This window comes from Notamacropus eugenii, chromosome 6 (assembly GCF_028372415.1).
Source record: "Notamacropus eugenii isolate mMacEug1 chromosome 6, mMacEug1.pri_v2, whole genome shotgun sequence".
NCBI lineage: Eukaryota > Metazoa > Chordata > Mammalia > Diprotodontia > Macropodidae > Notamacropus > Notamacropus eugenii.
The window spans coordinates 44,476,302-44,503,345 of NC_092877.1; the positions used below are offsets into that span (position 1 = coordinate 44,476,302).

Here is a 27,044-nt window from a genome sequence, read left to right on the forward strand (position 1 = left end):
TTACTGTACACATATACAGATTTCACTAGCAACATATGTACAGATAAAACCGCACTATGTATATGCGTGTGTGTGTATACTTTTTTTTCATGTTGCACTGATTTGTTTCATAGCAACCTCCCTGCCTCCTTTCCCCCTTATTTAACCCCAGAGTATGACCAAAAATATAGTTTGGGCCTTTAAGTGGTCATTGTTTTATGTTGTTTCTTCTGTGTAATGGTTCACCAAGGGATAAGTTCATAGAATCCTGTTTGATTAAAAGCCAGCATCACTGGGAATCTTGATAAGCCAAGTACTGTAAAAAACATCCGACTGGGTACTGTGGATCCCTGAGTTCCAGTACAGATAATACCACAAATGTGGACAAGTTTCTTTCTCACTCTGGACCTCAGTTTTTCTCTTAGTAAAAGCTAGGTGTTGGACAAGATAAGTTCTAAGGGCTCTTCTAGATCTAAAGTTCACTCCTGGGTATTGGGTGGGAGGTGGGATGGGGGAGGGGAGGGATAGGAATGTGAAACTGTTGGGGATTATCTGTAGATTTCAATAATCAGTCCTGGTCCTGCTAAGCACTATTGGTATGACCTTGGAGAAGTTATTCTACCTTTCTAGTTCCTGCTTTTCTCATTTGTAAAATGAGGGGGTTGGATCAGGTTATCTTAACAGTCCTTGAAAAAAATCCTGTTGTCCATAAAACCTAATTTGGCCTTTCACATTCAAAGTTCACCACTTTAAAAAAAAAAAAAAGAGCAAGTTGGGACACTTGCCTGATCCACCTAGTAGAATTCAAAACATCTTGGTATTAGAAGAGACTCCAGGGGTTCCCTAGGCTGACCCACACCTGAACCTGGATTGCCTTCCTAACATTCCTGCCAGTTGATCATCCAGCCATGGATGATGACCTCACCATCTCCCAAGGCAGGCCATTCTACCTCAGGGTAGCTCCAGTACTAAGGTTTTTCTTCTCATCAACCCCTTCTGTCGCTTTAAGCCATTTCCAACCTCAGTAAATGGGTTTAACAACTGTAGAAGCTCCCTCAATTAATTAATTAATTGACTGATTGATTAATACAGCAAAGCACTCTACTAAGTGCTGCACATACAAATAGAATAGTAAGCAGGCCAGTCCCTGCTCTGCAGAAGCTCATGTTCTCCTAAATAGGAAGGTTTCACATGAAAGTCTGATGGTGAAGACCACTGGTTCTTAGGGTGCGATGGGGCAAAGCACAGAGTAATGCCTCTTCTTTAATGCCGTTTCCACCGATAAAAGTCATCAGATTCTGACATTTAAGATTCATCATTGCAACTTTAGTTGCAAAAACATTCTTTTCGGGGGTCTTCCGTAGCTGTGGCTATGGCACCCAAAAGAGTATTTGCCAGGCTGCTTACAGTGCAGTGTCCAGGAGAACCCTCCCCTCCTGCATTCAGAGCATGGTAACATTTCTAAAGCAGTCTTGGCTCACATTAGTGTTTTGGGCTTCCACATAACACCCTTGACCCATGTAGACCTTGTAAATCCATTCAGAACCATAGGTCTTTTTCTAACCCATGTCTTATTTCACCATACCTTGCCACCCCTCCACCACCATGCTATACTTGCACAGATAAAAGTTGGAACCCCTGTATATAACTTTATGTTTATTGCCTATTAAATTTCATCCTATTAAATTTGGCTCACCATTCTATCCTGTCCAAATATTTTTTGGAACCTGCCTCAGTCATTCAGCAACGTTAGCTATTCCTCCCAAGAAAGTTTTCTGTGAATTTGACAGACGTTATCTAAGCCTTCATCTATGTTATTGATAGAAATTGGATCTTTATAGGACCAAGAACAGATGCCTGAGCTACACTGGAGACTTCCCTCCAAGGTACCATCAAAGTATCAGTGGCTTCTTTTTAGATCCAGTTATTCTACCATTTTTAAATTCAGCTAACTATAGTATTACATAACACAGACCTGTCCACTTTGTCTATAAAAATAACATGAGATACTTTATCAAATTTATCTACAACATTCCTCTGATCTACCAGGCTAGTAACCCTGTCAAAAAAGGAAATGAAGTTAATTTAGCATGGCCTGTTCTTGATAAAGCCTGTTGTCTCTTGGTGACCACTATTTCCCTTTCTGCATCTGCATGCCTTTAATAACATGTTCTAAGATTTTGCCAAATGTTGACCACTCTCCTATGGGATGAAAAATTTGAAGAATAAATTAGGTCCTCTGTCATTTAAAAGTGCATCTCTTTAACAAAAAATTTAGAAAGGTATTAAGGGAGAATCTAAAAATATGTGCATGGTATTAGCTAACTTTGTGCAAATTTCCTCATCTAGAACCTTTGTCTGTGGGTAGGTACAGTTTGATTACTTTGGAGGTATAGTGATAGATGCCACTCTTTGTTAGGAACAGCCTTGTGCAAAACATCTGCTAAGTAAAATTATATTCAGTGGGCTCAGACAAGGAAATTGGAGGTGCTTGAGAGAAGAAATGGCTACCTACACAAGGTCCTGGGGATGGGATATTTAACACACTGGGTAACACGCTCCCAAAAGATGTTGCCAGGGAACAACATTGAAATGAATCTAATTAGGTGAAATTTAATAGGGATAAATTAAAGTTGTCACAGACTCAAAAGTTCAATTTCACCAGAATGAGGTGGGTGTGGCAAGTAACGATGAATCTGAAAAAATAAAGAAGGGAGTTTTTAGTGGGCTTTAAAGTCAACAGTTTGCTATGGAAGACATATCCACTAATTCCTAACGCAGTCTTGGGTTGTGTTGAGAGATCTAGCTTCCAGAAATAAGGAGATAATTGGAGCATTGAGTTCAGTTCTGGGTACAATAATTTAGAAGGGACTTTGATTAGTTGGACAGTAGCCAGAAGAGGCCAGTCAGCATGGTGAAGAGCCTTGAGTCAATGCCAATTTACTCTGGAGAAAACTCCATTTGATGCAGTGGATTCTAGGAGCAGTATGTGACCACCATCTTGAAGATTTTTGACAAACTGTTATGTAGAACCAACATGAGATGTATTTTGTTTTCCATGGGCAGAACCAGGAGCGGAATGGGAAGCTGTGAACAGGCACATTTAAACTTGTAGGGAAATGCTTTCTAACAGTGAGAACTGTCCAAAATGTAGTGGGTTACCTGAGAAGGGAGTGAGTGGCTCATCTATCCCTGGAGATCTTCAGCAGAGGCCAGATGGCCACTAGCCAATTCTATTGTAGTGAGAATTCTTTCTCTGATATGGGTTGTATTTGATGGCTGCTACAAATCACTTCCAACTCAAAAATTCTGAGATGGGAGAGAATACAGTCATGAAGAGAAGTATAGGCAGTAGTCTTAGTGAACGGCAGGCATTTCATCCTTGGTGGGCCCTACACATAGTAGATGTTTAACAAATGTTTTTTGAATTGAATACAATTTTGTTGCCGGAGGTATAGAGGACAGAAGAAGATGCTAAGGTTGTGAGGGTTTTTGAGGAATGGAGAAATACTGAGGGTGTTTACATCACAATCTTTACAGTGAAATAAAGTGATATAATAGATAATCCATACTATAAAGTAATAGGGTATATACTCTTGGGTTAGAGTTATATCTCTGCAACTTAACTTGGGCTTGAGCAAGTCACATAAATTCTCCAGACTTCAGTTTCCTTTTCTGTAAAGTATAGTGGCTGTACTAGATATCCTCTGAAGGTCCTTTTCTGATCTGAAGCTATGATCTTATAAGACCATGTCCTCTGATATAAATTTGGAAGATGGGAGTGGGACTGGTAGCAAAAAGAGTAGGGAAAAAAAGAGTAAAATAACTCAACAGATCACTGAAAGTAGAAGTTAATTAAGTAGGAGTCAGTCTTAAGAATAAAAGGATTTCCAAGTAGTAGAAGGGTACCCCTGACATTATGAAGTTCTCGTAGCAGACATGACTTTTGTCGGTGAAAATTAGCAGCCCTGGAATAGAAGTGGAGAAACTAGACTGGAGGCTTCCTAGAGAGAAGGACTTTTAGATCAGGAGCAGAAAGAAGGTCATGATGGTGTAGGTATTCCTATGGTGGCAGGTTGTGACAAATTAAAGTGACAAACTATAAGATGAAGGCTGGGTGCACAGGCAGGCAAAGTCAGAGTAGTACAGAAATGGACTAGGAATTTAGGAATGGGTAGAGATACTTTAGGTCATGAAGAGTAAAGAAGAGATTTAGTGGGAAAGGGAAAGGATGATGACTTTGAAGATGGAAATTCAGGTTCTAATTCTTAGAGGTAGCACAGTTCCCAAGAAATGTGAGATGATGAGGTCTTAAGTTACAGCCATGTTGGCAGATGTCTGCAGTGTCGTGGGAAGACAGTTATTAGAGTTAAAGAGATATTTTAGTACAATGGAAAGATTTTGGAATCCCAGGATTTGTGGTCAAAACCTACTTCTGTCATTCATTTCCTTACTGAGTTCTGGGACTTGGTTTCCATTTCTTATCTATTAAATAAAGGGATTGACCTAGATTGCCACCAAGGTCCCCTCCAGTTCTAAGTCTGTGATCCTGTGAGATCAAGTTGTTGCTTATCAGGTAGCTGATTCAAGTCCCAAAGAACCACGGCAGAAGATGGAGTGGATCAGACCAGACCAAAACAGACTGAACCGGGGCTGTGGATGATTAGAACACAAGTGTGGTCTGCCCAGAACAAAGCTTAAAGGCTGTTTCAGGTTTTGGCAGCAGAGCCTGTTTGCTCAGTAGGTCACTGAGGTCTCCCTCCTGGGTCCTGTTCCAGGAAAACACAAACTCCTAACATTTCCCTTTCTATATTAAAATGAAGTTATCTGCAGCTTGAACTTCCTCTCTGCATTACATTTGTTTATTGAAAAACTAGCTTGGCCACATAGTATGACTGACATTTTTGATATGTTGATTAGTTAGATTGAACAGGTTTTTTTTCTGTTTCTTTTTTTTTTAATTCTTTGTTACAATGCATAACTGTCTAGGTGGGATGCCATAGGAAACACAAGTGATTTTACAACAAAGGTTACCAATTAAACATTTTAAAAATATATATTTTTTTAAAATAAACTAATTCAGGTTATTTTCTTCAAAGTTAGGGCATTCTCAGTGTTTCTCTGCCACTGTCTATAGGGTGGATCATAGCAACCAATCTACCTTCCAGTGTTGGATTGCCAAATAGGCCCCAACTCCACGTCAGATACCAGCTCAGACTTGACCTGGCCTCATATCACGTGCCCCATGTTTTGCTTAATCCTGTCTTAATAGTTCTTGGTCCAGTGGTTCCCTCCTTTCTGGTTTCCTTAAAGACGTTAAGCTCTAATGAAGGAGCTTGATGTAGTATGATGTACTACTGGGAGGGCTGTACTACTGGCAGACAACTCTGCCACTAACTCATTGATGTGTGTCCATGGACAAATGAATCACATCCCCTCTCCAGATCTCAGTTTCCCCATCTATACAATTGAAAGGTTTGACTAAATGATCTTTAAGGTCTCTTCTAGCTCTGGCAATTTAACTATAACTGTCAGAATGGTGCAGGTAACCTGAGCAGCATTCACATGGGAAGGAAAAAAATAAAATGCCACATTAAGTCAATGGTTTCAAGTCCAATCTCCTTGCTATTATACTTCCTCATTTGTGGCTTTTCTTTCCTATTTAACTGTGCCTCTTTGAAAATAAAGGCTGCATAGAAATATCAAAGGTTTCTTTCCGTCAGAGGGTCAGTGAATGTATTGGCTGCCCTTAATCCCTGCTCATCATTATCTGGGGAGCAAGGGTCAAATGCTGACTGTCCTTGGCTACAATGGATGCCTTGCAGAGCCAGTGTTGATAAAATGGCTGCCAAAGACTCAAAGTCTGCATTTGGGAGTGGGGGGGGGGGGGAGGGGGAAGGAGGATGTGTTTAAAATGGGAGAGAAAAAGGACACTGGTTCCCAGGGCTAGCAGCAATCAAGGGCGCCAGCTGTTAGCATCCAAATTGTTAAAAATGTATACTTTGCTGTTCCAAAAGTTGTTGGGAGAAGTATTTTCTTCATTTATATTCCCTGCCTCTGAAACATACCCCTCTCCTATCTAAATCCCTCTCTGAAAGAGAGCTTACTCCCCTTCTAGGTGCAAGCTGAGATGCATATTTTTTATACCTGGTAAATGGAGGGATTAGTTTTGCTTGATTCTCATACTTGTTACAAGGGTTTTGTTTTTCATTGTCAATGGAGGAGAGAAGGTAGGAGGGGGAGAAAATAAATTTTTTATTAAAAATAAAATTAATTTTATAAAAAGAAGAGATCTAGATGATGATGGAGAAAACAATCAGAGAATGGAATAATCTGTTCTCCCCGCCCCCACATACCTAGCTCCCCACTCCCATCCCTGTCTTCCAAGGGCTGAGGGCCTGGCATCCCTTGGCATTCTAAGGGACCATATCCTGCATGTTTTGTGGTGTTTTGTGGTTCCAAGTGCAGAGCTCGAGGGCAGCAAGCACACATGTAACTGGGTGTCCCTCTTCCTCAGAAATGTGCTGCTGTCAGGGAAGCAGCTTAGGGAAAAGGCTTCCGAAGAGTTTGAAAGGTCCCTCGTAGGTCTGCAACCCAGGGGAATGTTTGCAAGAGTCCTGTTGCTGAGTCGGCAACCACAGAAAAGTCTAACCAGGAGTTCAGCTGAAAGGACGTAGAGCCTCGCCAGCTGGGCCCTTTGGAGTGGCAAAGATTGAGAGAGTTGGGCAGAGGGAAGAGAGAGAAAAGAAAGGGAGGGAGAGAGACAGAGAAAGAGGAGAGAGAAAGAGAGACAGAGACAAAGAAAGAGGAGAGGGAGGGAGAGAGAGAGAGAGAGAACAATGAGCAGGGGGCCAACAGCTTTCTTGGTTTCTAGACCAGAAGTGAGAAATGTGTAAGCTCTCAGGCCCACACATGGCTAAACTAAATGGAAATATAATTATGAATTATTTAAAAGAATAAATAAAAATACAATAAAGCACAGATAATGTTAAAATGTTCATTGATGTAAAGTCAATATGTGGCCTGCAGAGATCCTTATTTGCTATTTGACAGCCCCTGAGTTTGATATCACTACCATAGAGCTCTAACACAATTGATCTGTTTTTAAAAATTCTATTCAACACATATTTACTTAAGCACAAACATACGCAATACAGTCTAATCAAAGTCATTATGTATGGATGTAAAATGCAAAGCATACTTTAAAGCATTAAACCAATGTGAGACTTTAGTCTAACTGGCTTTTATGTAGTGCTTCCAGGTTGTCAGAACACTCTCATCTGATCCTCACAACCACCCTGGGAGGTAGGTATTATTATGTTATCCCCATTTTACAGAGTAGGAAACTGAGGCGGAGAGAGGTTGAGTCAGTCAGTCAACAAGCATTTATTATTAAGAGTCTATTATTTTTCTCCCAGGCACTATGATAAACATTGGAGATTCAGAGAAGGCAAGAGACAATCCCTGCCCTGGAGGAGGTTACACACTAATACTTGTCCAGTGTTGTAGAGGGTCACACAGCTAGTCAATGTCTGTAGTAAGGTTTGAATTCAAGATCTCCCATTGCATCCTGGGCTGTCTCCAGTCATCCTGATGAATATCTGGTCACTGGACCCAGATGGCTCAGGTGGAGAAAGTGAGGCTGGTGATCTTGCGCAGCTCTCCTTCACTCAAACAAAGTCAAGTGCAAGTCATATCATCATTTCTCTGATATCATGGTCCTCTTCGAAAAACGAAGACAAACACAGTAACATTTGTTCCTGACTCTAAGTTCTGGATGTGGGAACTGGCAGTGCCAAAGAACTCCCAAAGGGTAGTAGGTTTATAGTCCTCCTTGCTGCCTCAGGGGCATATCCCTGTGAGTCTCCCATGGGGCCATCTTTCTTCCTCTTCTCTGACTTTGTTTCTGTGGTTTTTGGTTTTTCCTTTCCCCACCTTGGGCCTTTTAGAGCACTCTCTAGTGGACTGGTGGCTCTCAGTTCTCATCTAGGCCAATATCCTTAGAGTGGTAGTTGGAACTTGAACCAAGAGGCAAGAGAGGCGGGATCATATGATCACAGATTTAGAGCTAACAGGGACCTGAAAACCCTCAAGCCCAACCCTCTCCTTTTACAAAGAAAAGAGGCTGAGTAAGGAAAGTGGCTGGTTTAGGGCCACACACACACAGACTTATGTGTGTGCTTGAGGCAGGATTGGAACTCAGTTCTTCCTGTCTTGAAGCCATGGACTCTCTCTCCTGTACCACCTAGATTCCTGGGAAGAGAGTACAGGCTACAAGGACTTGAGTTGGGAGTTGAGAGCTTCCTTAAGCTTCCTTATCCTTTACTTACCCTACTCCACAGTCTTTGTCTCAAAACACTCTCATCCATCATTTACCACTCCAGTGGAAGAAGGTCAACAAATTCAACTTAATTCACTTTAGCAAACACTAAGCATGTCATAAGCAGTGGATAGAGTGCTGCTGGGCATGGTGCCAGGAGGACTCATCTTCCTGAGTTCAAGTCTAACCTTAGACACCTAATAGCTGTTTGACCCTGGTCAAGTCACTTCATCCTATTTGTCTCAGTTTCCTCATCTGTAAAATGAGCTGGAGAAGGAAACGGCAAATCACTCCAAGTATCTCTGCCAAGAAAATCCCAAATGGGATCACAGAGAGTCAGACAAGATTGAAATGACTGAACAACAAAACTGTACATAAAGATCCCTTCCAGCAGCTAGAAAACCACATTAATGTTAACTGCATTTCTCTGTATTTTTATTTATTCTGTTAAATAATTCCTAACTGCATTTAATCTAATTGAATAAAGCCTGTTTGAAATATCTGACTTACAGTACTTGCCCACGGACACAAAGCCAATATAGACTAGAGATAGAATTTAAGGCCAGCTCTCTTTCCACTATCCAGGGGTGGAGAACCTGGAGCCTCAAGGCCACATGTGACCCTCTAGGTTCTCAAGTGCAGCCCTTTGACTGAATCCAAACTTCACAGAACAAATCCCCTTAATAAAAGGATTTGCTTGTAAAACTTAGACTCAGTCAAAAGGCTGCACCCGAGGACTTAGAAGGCCACATGTGGCCTCAAGGCTGCAGGTTCCCTACCCTTGTAACCATACGATGTAATGTTTCAGTTTCCTTACCTATAAAATGAGGAAGATAGACTTAGTCAATGACAAGAAATTTTTAAGGTCACTTCTAAATCTACATTTATAACTCTGTGGTCCTAAGTATGTGAGTGGCTCAAATAAAGCACTGTGAGAAATCTAAGGGAGGAAAGGCCCATTACAAATGAAAAGATGCTGTATCAACCTCAAACTGCTGAATCTGTGCAATTCTGTGGGCAGCTGGGCAGCTCCCAGCAGCCCCAGAGCCACGAGTTTGCTTGCAGAATATATTCCAAGATAATTATGCCCTTTACTGAAGTAAACTGATCATTAGAGAAATAGAATCATAGAATTTCAGAGCTAGCCAGCACCTTAGAGATGATCCTGTGCCTTCCCCTCTTTTTAAAAATGAGGAAACTGAGGCTTTAGAGGGGCCCAATGACTTGTCCAGTGTCCCAGAACTAGGTACTGGTAATATTTGGCTCAGAAACCAGAGCTCCTGAAACCTTTTTTAAACGAAAGTCATGGCTTTCCTGTTCAAAAAGATTGGAGTGCCAAGAAAAAAGTTGGCATTTAAAAATTTAAAGAGACTCAGTCTAGATGCTTGGCCTCAAGGCTAATCATTCATTCATTCTTTCTTTCAATACACATTTATTAAATGCCTGTTGTACGTATGGTGCTGTACTAAGTGCTGGGAAAGGTACTACAATCTAGGGTCCAATAAATCGTAAACAGAGACAACTATAATACATAGCATTACACGGTTACCACATCAGACTAGCAAAGTTGTTGTTCACCCTTCCTGTTTAAAGAGGACCAGTGACACTGCAAGTGAAGTATTGACTTGTCAGTGAATTGGATTTAAGTCCAAGGCAGCTGAAGAAGGCATTGCGGAGCACTTAGAGCTTGGTCAGACATCTAAGACGCCAAGGTCATCCGCTGCATCCATCATCTTGACTTTTGTCTTACCCCTGGACTTGGATGATTCTGGAAGAGAGAGTGAGGCTAGTGACTTTGCACAACTCATCCCAGTCCAAAAAGCAAAGTATGAGATATACAAAAGAGAGGTCACTTGAGTGGAAGCTTCTTGAGGATAGCTATGGTTTCATTTTCATTCTTCTATCCCCAGTACCTGGCACAGTACGTGACACACAGTAGATGTTTAATAAATGCTTCTTGAAGAAATAGCAAGTCATGGAGAACAGAATCGTGGTTTTATGTGCAACCTCCTTCTCCTATTCTGCTTTGTATATGGAAATGATCATTTTATATGTTAAATTTTGAAAAAGATATTAAAATGTCAAAAACAAATGACTGCTGAGTGCATGGAAGAAGGCCTCCTGATGTCAGATTTCATAATAAATGATAAAAACAAAAAAAGACTTCCAGCAAAGGAGAGCTGATAATCATTAAAAGCCAGCATTTATATGGCACGTTAGTGTTTAGGAAACTCTTTATAAATATTTTCTCATTTTCTCCTCACCCTGGGGAATCAGGAGTGTTATTATCCTCCATTTACAGGTGGGGCACAGAACACCTTGCAGAGGGTCACATGACTAGAAAGTGTCAGAGACGGGATTTGAACTCATCTTCCTGACTCCTCTATCTAATGGGCCACCTAGCACCCTCCAAAGGAAGGAGAAGGATGGAAAAGTAGCTACATGGGGTAGAAGGGTGAAGGAAAGATTGACGTTTGTTTGTTAGTATATAATTATGAAAACCCGAGCATAGTGGCACAGTGGATAAGAGCACTGGGCCTAGAGCCAGGAAAATTCATCTACCTGAGTTTAAATCCAGCCTCAGATAGTTGCTTGATGTGTGACCCTGGGCAAGTCACTTAACCCTGTTTGCCTCAGTTTCCTCATCTGTAAAGTGAATTGGAAAAGGAAATGGCAAACCACTCCAGGTCTGGCACTATCCATTGTGCCACTTAGTTGCCCTAAAAGAGCTTATACAGGCCTCCACATAAGGATCCTGATGGGCACCATATTGACTCATTATCTTTGTTCTGCTGTATTTTTGTCTGTTTTGTTCAATGTTTCTCAATATTTTTTAAATTTTAATTAAATTTTAATCAGGTTCCAGTCCCACATGAGAGTGTTGCTGGCACCATTCACTTTTGGCGTCTCTGTGGTAGTGTTACTGGAAAATAGAGAACAGTGGCTATGAATAGTCTTAATGGAACAGAGGATGACTTGAGCAAAAGCAGAACTACTTGTATGGTAAAGATAACATGTAATGAAAACAGCCTTGAAAGTCATAGTAAGTCCAATCCATGCAGTGACCAGCCATGCCTCTAGAGAACCAATGACAAAGTGGGCTACCCACTGCCCAATGGAGATGATGAACTCAAGATGCAGAAGGAGACTTGTATTTTTGAACACGGCCAATCTGGGAAATGGAGATAATGGGAGTGAGAGAAAATAAATGTTTGTTAATGGAAAACAAATAAAACGAAAGTTCAGAAAGCATGCATCTGGAAAAAATGACGAACACAACTTTGTAAGGAACAGTGACTGTGAAGAGTTTAGAAAAACTTCGGATGACTTGAAATGATGCAGAATGAAGAAAGCGCACCTGAAGAGTATATACGATGATTAGCATAATGTAAATGAAAATCTATCTGAGTAGTTACCTTCCGTCCACTCTGAATATATTTGGTATGTTCTAGTTTTACACTTACTACCCTCCATGCATTCCATGATCCAGCTACACTGGTCTCTCTGTTCCTCTCACTCAATGCTCCATCACCTGTATGTGAACATTGACTGCCTGGAATGCTCTCACTCTTCAGCTTCTACTTCTGGTTTCCCTGATTTCCTCCAAGACTTCAGCTCCAATGTCCTTCCTTCCCAGCACCCTCTGCTCCTATGTCTTTTTGCCTCTGAGATTAGCTTTTACCTTCATTGCATATATCTTGTGTGTACATGGGCATTTCCCCATTAGAATGTAAGCAGGGACTAGTTTTGCTTTCTTTATATTCTTATCACATAGCAAAGTAACTGGCACACAGAAAGCACTTAATAAAAAGTAAATAAATAAATAAACGGAAAGAATAGATGAGCCATGTTGGAGTTCCAGTCTTCTATGTACAGTGGGGGGTGAGGTCATTTGCTCAAAGGGTCAATGCTAAGAGGTTCATTGTAAGAGGACAAAAAAAGTTTGCTATAGAGAAGGTGTACGGAGTGCATAGAGAAAGAGTAAAAAAATTGTTCAATAGTAGTTAGGAGTTTGGTAGAGGTTATGAACCACAAATTTGTGGCAGCTTTAATAAGATCCCTTTGTGGTTTTATCTGCTGATGCTCAGAAGTCCTAGCACAGGAGCAAAATTTAGACATACATCATCATAGCTCAGGAATGGTGGGAGGTCGGGGCATTGCCCTAGCAAGGAATTCCAGGATGACAGGGAATATGAATCATTCAAGTGGGCCACCATGGATCAAGGTTGGTTATGGGGACAAGCTGGATTGGAGGATTCAAACTGAGACAACAGGGATGGCAAGCCCATGCCAGTTTGGGTATCTGACCACCTAGGCAAACCTTAAGGTTCTCATTGACTCAGTCTATAAAACCTCTCAGCCAGTTAGGAAACCTGATTGCATGCCTAGTTTGGGGAGCCCCACTTCTTATTACGTAATCATTTAGATAACTTTCCTCCATCTGACCAAGGGAAAAGAGAGAGAGAAGAGAGGAGAGAGAAATCACAAACTTGGTAAATACAGAGAGAAGACACAGTAGTGATAAGAGCAGAAATCAGAATGCATTTGGAGTCCTAAAATCCGGCTTGAATTTCAGTTTTGCAGTCCTTCCTGATACCAGCAAGGAAGTTTATAACTTTGAGTGATTGACCGTAAAGGAATAAGGATGGGGCATGAAGAAAATGGCACCATGACTTCAGGCAGCTTCCTTCCTGCTCTTAAACCTGTGATCAGTTCAATTGAACAATCATTTACAAATCAGTAAAATGCAGGATGACACTTACCTTTTGGCGGGGTGTGTGACCAATTTGGGGGAATGGAGAGAGTGGGAGTGAGAGAAAATAAATGTTTGTTCGTTGAAAATAAATAAAAGAAGTGATTCGGTCACCTCAGAAACAATCAGAATAATTTAGCCCTACTCACAGGTCACTCCTTCTGTTTACAGAAAACACTTCTACCTTGTCTTACCATCATGACAAAGTCTTTGGGATATGAGCCTTAGAAAATAGGGCCCATTCTTCTCAAAGCTGGAGATAGCTAAGAGTCTTTTTCTTCTCTCTGCTCCTGAAAACGTTAATAACTCTCCCTTTATGTCCTGAAAGAAGAAAAAATACTACTTCTTCACACTCAGTACTTCAACTGGTTAAAGAGACAATACATAGAGAGCTCTACACATGCAGGAGCTTGTTGGAGACACAGGTGAGAGTTAGGTGAATCAGGTAGACATCAAAGGACAATGAAAAGCCCTGGAAAGGACTGGGCAAAACCCTCCCTACCAGAGGTGCCAGTCCTGAATACCCCATATACCCTACAGAAACAGTACAATATAGTGGAGGTATCCTTGTTATAGTCATAGCCATGAGATTTTCCCAAAACTCTGCTTCTAGTCTCTCTCCTTCCAGAAAAGAGGGAGGATCTTAATCCTCACTCTTGAGTGAGAAACTATTTGATTGTGACCTAAGACAAAGACTGGAGTTCTTTAGTGGGAATATAATTCAACAGATCCCTGATTTTATCACTCTAAGTATTCCCTCCCTAGGTACTGCTTAAAACTTTTTATCTTAAGCACTTTATCTTAAAATACTACATCTGGAGCTGGAACAAGCCCCCAAGGCCTGTCCAACCTGTAACCTAGGGAACTGAAGTGATTTGTCCAAGGTCACACAGATAGCAAGCCTCAGAGGCAGAATTTCAGTCCAGGTCTTTTGCCTTCACTATCAGTGATCTGTCCACTCTGTCTTTATCCCATTCCATCCTTGTTCCTGATCTCCTGATCCCTGTTTGTTAAGTTGTTTTTCAGTCTCATCTAACTCTCCATGTGATTTTCTTGGCAAAAATACTGGAGTGGTTTACCATTTCCTTCTCCAGTTCATTTTACAGATGAGGAAGTGAGGCCAACAGGGTTAGGTGACTCACCCAGGGTAACACAGTGTCTAAAGCCAGATTTGAACTCAGGAATATGAATCCTGACCTCAGGCCCAGCTCTCTATCCCCTGAGCCACTTAGCTGCCTGTTCACTGTCATTTAGCTATATACATATATATGTATATATATGTATACATATGCATATATATACATTACATTACATATATATACATTATATATACATATATATATAAAATCTGATATAGGAAACACCAAGTTTTTCAAGTCTGCTTTGCCAAGTCCACAAGGACTTTCCAAAGGCCCCAGACCCCACAAGTCCAACCTCTTGGTTTCTCCCTCATCCTGGCTGAGATTGGGTCACTACCTCTAAATTAACTTGACCCTCTTCATGCTCTCTTAGAGGTGGGCTCTTAGAGCCCTTGTCTTAAAGACTTCAAGACAAAACACTGCCCTTAATTCCACTTCCCTTGCTCTTAAGCAGATGATCAGTACGGGGAACAAAAACGGTAAGCACGCCTCAAACCCTACCTCGCCTTTTATGACTAAAACCTCTTGGAAACTGAGATCAGACTCTTTTCTGATCATCGCTATTGTACTCTAATACTACAGGACTCTTCTTACTACCTGTTTATTTATAGAGAGGATCCTAATTCAGGTGTCAATAGAACTAGGCGGCCCCTGAGGGTCCATCCAAATCTGTTATTTTCTGATTGTTGATTTTTGTGAAGTCTCATCGCTGGAATCCTACCCAGGGTGTATCAAGAGTCTCAATTGTTCTGGAACAATTGTTCCTTCTCCAGCCTCTCCTCCCAAGAGTAGGATCTTCCTCAGTCTAGGAAGAACACAATGTCAGAGTCAGAAAAATGTAATCATGACAATTATTTAGTATTAACTACTTTAAAATGAAATTGGAAGGTGGTGGGGAATAAGTCATCCATCATTACTTAGGGGAAAAAAGGAATCTGGGACATTAGTATTAAATTTTAATGGAAATATATTTTGTTTTTATATCGTCCACATTTCCCAACATATTCTCCTCTTTCCCCTCCTAGAGAGTGGGAAAGATGATACCGCTAAACTAACCAAGATATCTAAAAAAGCGACATTTTTTTCTAGCCTTCCTCACCCATCCCCACTCTTTTAGCTCTGAAGAGAAGCAGGGTAAGGTACCTGCTCTTTCACAGTGATTAGTTTTGCAAGATACACTGGAGCTACACCTTTGTTCTACACAGGTCAGGAACAGGTGGTATAACCCAGGCCCACCTGGTGTTGTAGCACTTTAGGTACTAAAATTCTCAATACAAACTTATCATAATGCAGACTCTTATGGGATGTCCATTTTGTGGCAAGATCCCCGTGTCATCTCCTCTCTAAGTCTCACTTTGCTCCATTTCATGTCTCCGTAAGGAAAACTGGATTTCCTTACGCCTTTAGATCCTCAGGGGATAGTGCATTTTTGACAAAACCATTTCAGGATAAATATTGACTGTATCTGTGTGCTTTGTCTTTTCAGCAGAGAAAGGTCACTAAGCCCTGTGTTGAAACAGATAGAGGATTACTTCTGGAGGTCAGATGGCTTATCTGATTCCATGTTTCAAGTGGGGGGAAATAAGGTAAAGTTTTAGCAGTTGTCATGAAGGCCTCCATAATCTGTAAGGGAACAGGTCAAGTGGATGGGATAACATCATCATCTTGTGAGCAAATGGTGAACAGGTAGGAAAGTCAAAAATTGAGTAAGACATGGAAGCTAGAAAACCTAGTTTTCTGAATAGAGGTCAGCCTGGTTAATGCTTGACACAAATCCAGAAATATCACAGGAAAGGCATTTTCTCTGATTGCTGCCCATGTCTGGAACTCTCCTCGACTACTGACCTCCCTGGCTTCCTTTAATTCCCAACTAAATCCTACATTCTTGGGGCAGCTAAGTGGTGCAATGGATAGAGCACCAGTGCAGGAGTCAGGAGGACCTGAGTTCAAATCTCACCTCAGACACTTGACACTCACTAGTTATGTGACCTTGGGCAAGTCACTTAACCCCAATTGCCTCATCCTGGGTCATCTGCAGTCTTCCTGATGCATATCTGGTCACTGGATTCAGATGGCTCTGGAGGAGAAGTGAGGCTGGTGACCTGCACAGCCCTCCCTCACTCAAAACAAAGTCAAGTGCAAGTCATGTCATTATTTCTCTAATGGCAAGGTCTTCTTTGGCAATGAAGGACGAACACACAATAAATCCCACCTTCTACAGAAAGCCTTCCCTAACTTTTCTTAATCACAATGCTTTCCTTCTTTTAGTTATTTCCTATGTATCCTGTATATAGCTTACTTTTGTATGTACTTGTTTGCCTGTTGTCTCCTCAGTGAGATTGTAAAGTCCTTGAGGACCGGGACTATCCTTTACCTCTTTTTTTGTATGCCCAGAACTTAGCACATAGAGGGCATGTAATGTTTAGTGGATTGACTTGAGAGAGGAAGAGAGGAAGAGCTTCATCCTGGGAATAGAAGGATAAGGAGAAGGTTAAGTTTTGTTTGTTTGTTTGTTTTTACTATAATTCAGCACAATATTGAGTGTTTGGAATGTTCTGGAAACAGTAAATCCAAAGACACACACATACACCCTTTTCTAACGCCATCTTTCCACTCCCATACAGTACCATATGCCCCTATGAGACAGCCAATCAAGGTTTGCTGAACTGAGCCCAAATATGTGTAGTACAGTAACTCTCTTCAAATTGGTTTGAGGGGGGTTCAGGCACCCCTCAAAGACGGGAGTACTGGAGAGGGTCAGGATCCTCTGGAGTGAATTCACTGACGCAAGTATTCTTCCAGTCAAAGTGGCAAAGGTTTCTTGTAATGCAACTTAACAGGAATAATGCTAAAGCTTATATAGGAAAAGTAGTGGATTATCTGGCAAATATTCTAATTAGGTGATAATTTACAACCTTGGTTACTGGCATCATCATTAGTGGAAGTGGGGGAAGGGGTTTCTCAAAGGTGTATTTTTGATCTGCTATGTCTGTTGCAAGATAGCTTTGAGAGTTGATGTCTATAAGCTTGATCTCTGGAGTGAATATGATAACTTTGAGAATCAATACATGATAATTCTGTGGTTACAAGATAGTCTTATTTTTACAAGAGAATTTTTTCAGAGGTCAGCTTGTTCTTGTGATGGGGAAAGATTGTTTTACTGGGACCCACTCATGAGTAATTGCAGGGAAAGGTAGTTTGTCTTATTGAGACCCACTCATGAATTATTGCTCGGCATAGTGTCCTTGGGTTGGGGAGAAAACTGTAAGAGATTGGGTTTTGAGACTAGAGAGAAATGTGATTTCTTAAAACTGGGGTCCAAGCACCCCGTCCAAACCATAGTTCCACAGCTCAGACTTTCATGCCTCCTGACCTACTGAAAGTTCTATGCTTACAGACTCTATGAAAGAACAATGAACTCACCTGGTGATTACAGTTCAGGGAGTACTTGGTACTACCTTCTGGATCTTTCCTGAAGTACTAAACCTGCTATAATATTGGCATCACCCCTATCACCATGGGTAACAGCACCCATGGGTGATGGCACCCATGCCCAACTGGCCCAGGATCCACAGTCAAGCCACCAGAGGGGCTTCTAACCAGCAAACACAGTTCCCCAGGGATGGAGTAAGTCAGGAACTAGGCTAGCTGTCTCTGGCCTCCCTCAGGAAAAAAAAAAATCTATTCAGCAGAGATTGACTCCAGCTCACACTAATGTACAGCCTTTATTGAGGTTCGTTCTGCAAAGAGATACTGCTGAAAGAATTCAGATCAAAAGACCCAGTCTTCAGGTCAGCTTTCCCTAGACTACATCATTGTTTCAGGGCATGCTGTCCTGTCCCACTGGGGATAATAGCATTTGAAAAGGTCAGGTTGCCTACAGTAGCAGTAAGCCTGCTCCCTTTTATATTGGGTATAATTCAACCCAATCCAAAACATTTATTAAGGGCCTAAGGTGTGTCAGGTACCATGATAAGCGCTGGTGGTAAAACTGATCAAAAAGAAAGACAGTGCCTGTCCTTAAGTAGGTTACAACCTAAAGGGAGAGACCACACACAAAAGGGGGTTGGAAAGGGGGAAGAGGAACACCAGGGGATACCCAGTGTGGGAAACATCTTGTTTCAAGAAGTTGGAACCAGAAAAGCAGATGCAAAGGGGAACGAGAAGGAAGTCCAGTCTCTATAAATAAAGGCATAGGGAGGAGTCTGCTCAACATTCAACTGACTTGAAAATGTCTGACTCCAAACCAGAGAACAATTTACACAACCACAACATGGTCATAAAAAACAACTTTGAAAGAAGTTCAAGCAATGTGCTCAATGCAATGAAGAGTCCCAATTCCTCAGGACTAAAGATCCAGAATGAAACACATTTTGACTTAGTAGGGCAATTTGTTTTGCATGAATATGTATTTTTGTTACAGTAGTCTTGGTTAGGAGGGGAGCAAGCACACAGAGATAGAGTTGCACTTCCCCTCAAAAAAAAGAGAAGGGGGACCCTGAAGCATTTTTTAAATGCACAGGAGAGGACAAAAGACTGGAAGGAAAAACAGTAGCAGGACAGCTTTGAAAGGTAATTTTCAAATGTATTATATACTTGAAAGCCAGCTGCATGTAATAAACAGTCATGGTTTCATTTTTTAAATACTCTGTTTTCATTCCCTAAAATAAAAGTGGTCAAAAGATAGGGTGAGATGTCAAAAGAAAAAATGCAAGCTATTAATAATCATATGAAAGAATGCTTTGCATCACTAATAATAAGAGAAATACGTGTAAGAACCACTCTGAGGTTTCATGTTGCAGCTGACCAATTGGCAAAATAATCAGTTATAGAAAGAGTCATTGGAGGGATTGTGAAAAGGTGAGCTCACTAATGTGCTTGTTGGTGAAACTGTGACTTGGTGCAACCATTCTGAAAAGCAACTTGGACTCACGTGAAGTTAGTGACTAAAGTATCCCTGCCCTTTGAGCCAGGGATTCCACTCACAGGGACGTATGTACTCCAGAGATAAATGATAAAAATAAAGGTCCAATATATAACAATGTTTATAGCAGCCTTTTTGTAGTAGCAAAGAACTGGAAACAAAGTAGATGTCCATCAATTAAATAATTATTTTGTTAATAATTAGCTAAATAAGTTGTGATGCCGAATGTAACACAATATCATTGTGATGTAAGAAATGGAGGATGTGATGAATATTGAGAGGCATGGAAAGACCTATTTATTGTTGTTTCAGTTGTGTCTCACTCTTCATGACCCCATTTGGGGTTTTCTTCACAAAGATACTGGAGTGGTTTGTCATTTCCTTCTCCAACTCATCTTACAGAAGAGGAAGTAAGGCACACAGGGCTGTGACTTCCCTGGGGTCACCCAGCTAGGCTAGTAAGTACCTGAGGTCAAATTTGAACTCAGGTCTTCCTAACTCCAGACCTAGTGCTCTATCCACTGAGCTTCCTAGCTGCCAAATGATCTATATGAATGGATACAAAGTGAAGATCCCCAAACCAGGAAAACCCTATGTTCAACAACTACAGCATGGTAAGTGGAAGGAAAAAAAACGACAACTAACCTATTGAAATTGAGTGTTGTAAAATTGTAATGACCAAACCTGGCCTCAAGGAAGAGCAATGAGAAAGTCCTTCTCATTTTACTTGCAGAGTTATTTAGGCCAGTCAGTCAAAAAGCATCTATTAGACAAATACCTGTTGGGGGGAAGGGGATACCAAGGAAGGTAAAAACTCCACCTCTAACCTCTGGGAGCTCACTTTGTTATGAGAGAGATAACATGCAAATTCTTAGGAGCTCATCCCAGATATACTGTGTAAATGGAAGACAGTGAGGGGTGGGGAGGATCTGCTAAGGCCTCCTACTATAGGTGGGATCTGCGTTGAATTCTGAAGGAAGCCCAGACTGACCGAAGGCACGGTTGAAGAGAGAGATCATTTCTAGTATGGGGAACAGCCATCACAAAGGACCAAGGATGAGGAATACTCCAGGTAATTTCAGATTTTTTTTAATGTGCTAATGAACCGAACTTCAGACGGCCACATTATCTATAAATTCTCATCCTGTTCTTCCACTTGGTTCAACAGTAAATGCTTGTTGAATTGAATCAACGCTTCCTCGTTTGAAAAATGAATCTATACTTTCAGAAATGCCCTCAGCTTTATCCCTAATACTGACACCTCAGGTGAGGTCCTAGGACTTTGGTCTCCATGAACTAACTCATCTTCCTAGGCCAGCAGCTTCTTTAATGAAATTAGTCAAGAGGACTTTGGGATCCCATTTTTCAGCTGCTTTCTAAAGTTCCTTCTCACTGACCTCCATCTTGAGCCATCACAACTCCTGAACTTTCTTCCTCAGTCCTTCTGGTCTCTGCGACTACCTTCCATCCCCAATCACTTTGCTAAATTAGGTGCTTCATCCACTGGGTGTTTTACTTCTTCCTGTCTGGGAAGCTCGTGATAGTCCAGGCACCCTTTCTGGAGATTCTATGCTACATGGCACAGTGAGTAGAACAGGATAGAGCTCCAGACCTGGAGTCAAGAAAAACTGAGTTCAAATCCAGCCTCAGACACTTAATTCCTGTGTGACCCTGGGCAAGTCACTTAACCCTGTTTGCTTCAGTTTCCTCATCTGGAAAATGAACTGAAGAAGGAAAGGACAAACTACTCTAGTAGAACACCAAATGGGTCATAAAGAGTTGACCATTACTGAGACAACTGAACAACAACTTGGCTTATAGGTATCTGCTCCTCCCAAGTAAAGCATTCCCAACCTTTTTCAGCCCCAATAGTCCTTAGATTTCGGTAGCCTTCTTGTACCACCATTATCCATTACAAAAGGAAATAAATTCTAGATATTTTCCTCTCATGAGTGTTGAAATATGAGATTAATTTATTGCAGTCAGATAATGTTTTTATTAACCAAGTGTCTCATATTCTTTCAATAATTTTGTCATATCTTCTTGTGCTTGACAGAGAACTTCACGATCTAGGGCTTTTTTCTATTCTCTTGTGTTTTTCTTCTCAGACATGTCTAGGATATTGATAGAAGGTTTTTCTACTGATGTGCCACTGAAATTTAGTTAGCATCATTTCACTAAAGTATTGATTGATTCCAGGAATATAAAAGATGATGAAGCACACTACCCCACTTTTTGCATCATTTAAGGTACTAAATGAGACGTAAATTTTGGGATACAGGCAATGTGGGGATTTGTTTCACTTGACTGCAGACTTCTTACAAAGATTTTATGGGGGAACTTAGAAGGGGAATAGGGGAATTAAGGCTAGAGATAGAGTTATTATCAAAAAGATATAAAGAAAAAAATCATTGAAGCATTTTTTAAAAATTCACAGAAAAGAACCTCTTGGTTCAGAAGGAATCAAAAAAGGAGAGATTTGAAAATTACATTTTGAATATATGATGTAATAAGTCTTTAAATTTATTTCTAGAAAATTAACCAACATTTATATTCTCTCCTTCCTACCTTCTCCTCTCCCTTTCCTCTCAAAAAGGAAAAATAAAGTCCTTGAAATAAATATTGGGGAAAAATAATGCTGTGCTGTGCATTTTTAGGCTCAATTGTGCCAGAAAAAAAAGTTAATTGAATTTAACATTAATCCTTATCTAAGCCATTTCTAGCTTAAAGAGAAATATCTAAAATATGGTATAACCCCATGCCCTGTAATGTATCTCTCTACCCCAAGACTATTTGAGATAATAACATAGGGATCTTGAATAAGGAAAAGATTTTATATATATATACATACGTACACACATGAGAGAGTGGTGGGTGTATGTATGTATGTATATCTATATAGAGATATCCATCTCTATGTCATATATAAAGATTATAATAGAGTTTGAGGTTCACATTTGGGAGTAATTGCTAATCTCAGTACTCAGTTCCCTCTTGGACCACTCCTCTAAGACTGAAAGGGGTTTTATTCCTGGGATCAGTGTCTTAATCTTGAATAAAAAGGAGAACTCTATTTCAAATGGGTGGGAGAGGCCCTGATCCTATCTAAACTAGACAATATTTGCTTATCCCACTTAACTCCTTTCTAAAAGAAAGGCCTTAACTTTTGTCCTATCCCCTTTTCTGAAAGGAAAAATTGGTGAAGGATTTTAGGTTGGAGAAATAGTCCTTAATATTACTAGAGAAACTAAAAAAAGAGGGTTAAAAAATTAGGCTCCCGCAAGTATGGAGTCAAGCCCAAAGTTCTCACATTGACCACATCCAAAGATTCGTCTCCTATATACATGTGGCCCATAGCCGTCTGGCAGAAAGTGGAGAGCATTCTTCATGGTGGGTCCTCTGGAATTATCTTGGTGTTTGCACTGATCAGAAATCTAAAATCTTTCAGAGCTGTTTATTTTACAGTGTTATTATATAAGTTCTGCTTACTTTGCTCTGCATATAATATACTTTAAAAGTATGCTGTAGATAATGGAGGTGCAGTTTCATTCATTCAATTAACCTTCTGGGCAACTAGATGGTGCAGAGAGTGGAGTGCTGAGCCTGGAGTCAGGAAGATTCATCTTTGTGAGTTCAAATCCAGCCTCAGACACTTATCCTGGGCAAGTCACTTCACTCTGTTTGCCTCAGTTCCTCATATGTAAGATGAGCAGGAGAAGGAAATGGTCAACCTCTCTAGTATCTGCCAAGAAAAACCCAAAGTGGGGTCATGAAGAGTTGGGCATGACCACAAAACTACAACAGCAAGCCCCTGGTGTATGCCGGGCACTGTAACAAATGCTAGGAATACAAAAAGAGGTAAAAGATGATCCCCGTCCCCAAGAAGCTCACAGTCCAATGGGGGGACAACATGTGGGTAAATATACACAAAGCAAACGATATACAGGATAAATAGGAAATATTTGAAAGAGGGAAAGCCCTGGAATTAACAGGGGCTAGAAGGCTTCCTGCAGAAGGTGTGATTTTGAGTTTGAACCAGGGAGGTCAGCAGTCAGAGCAGAGTAGGGAGAGAGTTCCAGGCTCCCAGAGCCCAGAGATGAATATCTTGTTTGTGCAACAGCCAGGAGGACATTTATTCTTGGATCAGAGTATGTATAGATGAGGATGGTATAAGACTAGAAAGGTAGGAAGGGGCTAGGTTATGAAGGGCATTGAATGCTAAACAGAGCATTTTGTATTTACTCCTGGAGGCAATAGGGAGCCACAGGAGTTTATTGAGCAGGAGCTTGACAAGATCAGATCTGCACTTTAAGAAAATCCGCTTTGGTGGCTGGAGGATGGGGATGTAAAGGTGAAATCAGAGGACCCTAGCAATAGATTGGATATTGGGGGGGGGGGGGGGCATGTGTATTCAGTGAGAGAGTTCAGGATGCCTGCTAGTTGGGGAGCCTGAAGAACTAGGACAGTGGTGCAGCCCTGTAGGTCCTCAAGTGCAGCCCTTTGACTGAATCTTTAATAAAAGGATTTGTTCTGTAAAACTTGGGCTCCTTAAAAAGACCACACCTGAGGACCTAGAAGGTTAGACCCCTGGACTAGGAGGACAAGGAGTGTTTTTCTCTACCGTGATAGGGAATCTAGGAGAGAGATGAGGTTTAGGGGGAAAGATAAGGAGTTCCGTTCTGGACATACTGAGTTTAAGTTGAATACTAGACATCCCATTTGAGATGTCTGAAAGGCAGAGACTGAGGCAGGAAAGGTGGATTTTAGAATCATCAGTGTCAAAATGGTACATCAGTCCATGGGAGCTGATGAGATCACTAAGTGAAGTCATACTGAGGGAGAGAAGAGGGCCCAGGACAGAACCCTGAGGGACACCTTCAGTCAGAGGATGGGATCTGGGGAGGATCCAGCAGAGGAGACATCACAGTCCTCTCTTTCTGTTCCACTCTGTAATACAGAAGTACTCCGATTTATGCCGTATGGAGCACTTGTACCAAATTGCTTACGTGTTGCCTCCCATTAGACGTTTGCACTTCTTGAGAGCAAGCACTCTCTTGCTTCCTTTTTCCAGTGATTAGCACAGTCCTTGGCACATGGTAGTCTCTAAATAAATATTTATTGACTGACAACCAACTGTTAAGGTCAAAATGAATTTTTTTTTTAAATAAGTAGTGATCCCTAGGGACTAAAGAAGGAAGGAAGGAAGGAAGGATTTATTAACCACTTACTATGTGCAAAGCATTGCGCTGCCTACCAGATACAAAGAGTTTACGTTCTAATGAGACAACACATGAAATGTTTCAACTATCAGTCACGTGGAAAGGTCCCATGATCCTCAGCAAAGAGGATGGTAAAGCATCTGTGTTAATGACATTTCCACTGAAAAAAAGTATATCACATTCTGATGGGGTCAGCAGTTGTGAGGCCCAATGGATAGAACACTGGGCTTATACTCAGGAAGACCTGAGTTCAAATCCAGCCTGAGGCACCTACTAGCTGTGTGACCCTGGGAAAGTCAACCTCTGTTTGCCTCAGTTTCCTCATCTGTAAAATGGGAATAATAACAGCACCTACCTCCCAGGGTCTTTGTGGATCAAATGGAATAGTAATTGTAAAGTACTCAGAATGGTGCCTGAGACATAGTAAATGCTATATAAATGTTTATTCTTATCACTATTATCATCATTTATCATGTTGAATAATTCGACTTTGCCCAGGACTTGGGAGGCAAGAACTTTTTTTCTGGGTTTTCAATGACTGTGGCCATAGCAGTTGTCAGGCTGTCTCCATAGGGTTTGTTTCCCAGGATGGTGGCTGAGGGCAGTGGGCTGGAAGCATCATCATTCCCAAGGCTCTTGGGTTCAGAGTCCTGGGCTCTTTAGATAAGAATTTGGGGGAGAAATGGTGGTCAAGTGGTAGTAGTGACTTACCTTGCTTGGCAGATGCTGCCTCCAGTTTCTTCCCTCCCTTCTCTGACCCCCTCCCCAACCCTCAGGAACATCCTCCCCACCCCCCTCTGCAAATACCTCACTGCTTCAGCTAGGCTAGCTTACCGGCTTTGTGAAGGGCAGTTGGTTGGCAGTTGGAAGGAGCAGCTGGCCTCCCTGGATGATGACTGTAAGGGCTGAACTAGAAGCATCGATGAGAAGAATGGGGTGCTCCCAAGGGGTCCTGGGTCTACCTTAGTCTCAAACATTTCTTGGGAAATGGCTCCTTTTGATGAAGGCTCAGGAAAAAAAAGCCTTACTTAGAAGCCCTACTTGGCAATATTGTCTCATTTTTAAGCAGACGTTTATGTTTAAGTTCAGCCTGAAGGCTTCCAAATCAATTCACTCCCTTTCCTCCGTTCCAGGTACTAAATCGGCTGCCGAACATAGCAATGGTGCCTATGATGTTGGGCTGCCCTCCCAGTCCCCATACATGAACATGTTCCCAGTACTTCATCTCGTTGAGGACCTGAAGCTGTCACTGGAGATGCTGGGGGATCCTCAAGAAAGAGAAGCTCTCCGGGGTCAGATTCCTGAGCCCACTGCAGCCTACATAAAAGAGTGGCTGCAGGGAAGTCTGGTGAGTAGCTTTGGTTCACCCATCCTGGGAGCCACTCTGTCTGGTGGGCCAGGAAGATCTGTCTTGGCAACTGTGTGACAAGAGAACAGGCTTGACACTCAGCTGGAGAATATTTGCTTTGTGGGAAAAATTGGGGGGAAAGTATGGGAGTTGTATTGAACATGAAAAAAAATCATCCAAGCTTGACATTCCCACATAATCTGTGGTTTAGGGTTTTTTTTTTTTAATTTTCTAGTCTGCTTCTCTCCTTATCTAACCCTTCTCCCCATGGACATTTTTCTTCTAATCCTCTCATAGCTCTCACTTAACAGGCTTTTGACTAGATCCGAATCTTCTGTATTTTTTCCTTGCCTATCTGATCTGCCTATAGCAGTGGTTCTCAAACTTTTTACTCTTAAATCGTTGAGGACCCCAGAGAGCTTTTGTTTATGTAGCCTATATCTGTCAATGTTTACCATATTGGAAATGAAAACTGATAAAATTTTAAAGTATTTATTAATAGATTTTAAATAGTCATAAGCTCATTACTCATTAGCATAAGCAACATTTTTATTATTTTTAAAACTATTTTTTTTAATAATGAGGATTCACATCATTTTATTTATTTTTGCAAATCTCTTTAATGTCTGGCTTAGTAGAAGGTAGGTAGATATTTATCTGCTTTTCCACATTCAGTTTGTTGCAATAGGAAGAGGATCCAGCCTCACCCAGATAAGTAGTTGGAAAAGGGAGGAATATTTTAATAAGGAAATAGTGTCCTAGTGTTCGTATGAAAATGGTTTCTATCCCTCTGACCCCCTGAAAGGGGTATGAGAGCTGCTGGCTGGTATGGTACTCCTCATTCCAAGGAAAGGAGCAAAACTTCCCTTCAAGAGGAAGGATGGATGGATGGATGGATGGATGGATGGATGGATGGATGGATAGATGGATGGATGGTTCATTCACCTCTGAAACTGAGTTCTTTATCAGACAGCATCCAGTCAAATCCAATTAGCCTTTGATTCTAATCCAGTTTCAATTTATTAATTTTAAATTAACCTAAATGGACTACTTTCTGCTCTCACTCCCATAATGTTTTACCTAGATCCAACACCTCCCTAGCAAGTATGGATATAACATCCTAGTGCCAGGGAAATTGGACTTGGAGTGAGGAAATTTGAGTTCAAGTCTTGTTTCCAATATAGTGCCTCTCACTTTTTAACAGATGTGGAAATTGAGTCTTAGAAAGGTTTAATGACATACTCAATGTAACATAGGTAGTAAATAGCAGAACCAGAATTAGAATTCAGATCCTCTGAACCCCAAACCATTATTCCACTTTCCCAAACTCTAATCTCCTGGAGAAAGCCCTGGTAGGAACAG

The 27,044-nt window shown here is 41.2% G+C and overlaps 1 protein-coding gene and 1 long non-coding RNA gene across 17 annotated transcripts in view; one reads left to right on the top strand and one right to left on the bottom strand.

Annotated features, from left to right (window-relative positions):
• PPFIBP2 (PPFIA binding protein 2) overlaps positions 1 to 27,044 on the top strand; it is a 192,679-nt gene that overhangs the window by 58,871 nt on the left and 106,764 nt on the right. For 7 of the 14 annotated variants that reach the window (XM_072619688.1, XM_072619689.1, XM_072619691.1 and 4 more), the window contains exons 1-2: positions 25,043 to 25,232; positions 25,468 to 25,682. In XM_072619688.1, the coding sequence (XP_072475789.1) occupies positions 25,058 to 25,232; positions 25,468 to 25,682 (390 nt within the window). In that variant the 5' untranslated portion in view covers positions 25,043 to 25,057. Of the gene's footprint in view, positions 1 to 25,042; positions 25,233 to 25,467; positions 25,683 to 27,044 lie in introns of those variants that run through there. The other 7 variants (XM_072619692.1, XM_072619701.1, XM_072619702.1 and 4 more) reach the window with 1 other exon arrangement.
• LOC140510839 (uncharacterized) lies at positions 7,006 to 25,468 on the bottom strand. 3 transcript variants are annotated; one of them, XR_011969382.1, is made up of 5 exons: positions 25,169 to 25,468; positions 16,491 to 16,656; positions 14,789 to 14,996; positions 13,247 to 13,373; positions 7,006 to 10,067 (listed from the first exon to the last, which is right to left on the bottom strand). It is a non-coding gene; the product is annotated as an uncharacterized lncRNA (long non-coding RNA). The 3 variants fall into 3 exon arrangements; XR_011969381.1 differs by lacking the exon at positions 25,169 to 25,468 and adding an exon at positions 25,046 to 25,121; XR_011969383.1 differs by lacking the exon at positions 25,169 to 25,468 and adding an exon at positions 25,046 to 25,121 and having other exon boundaries at positions 7,006 to 11,471.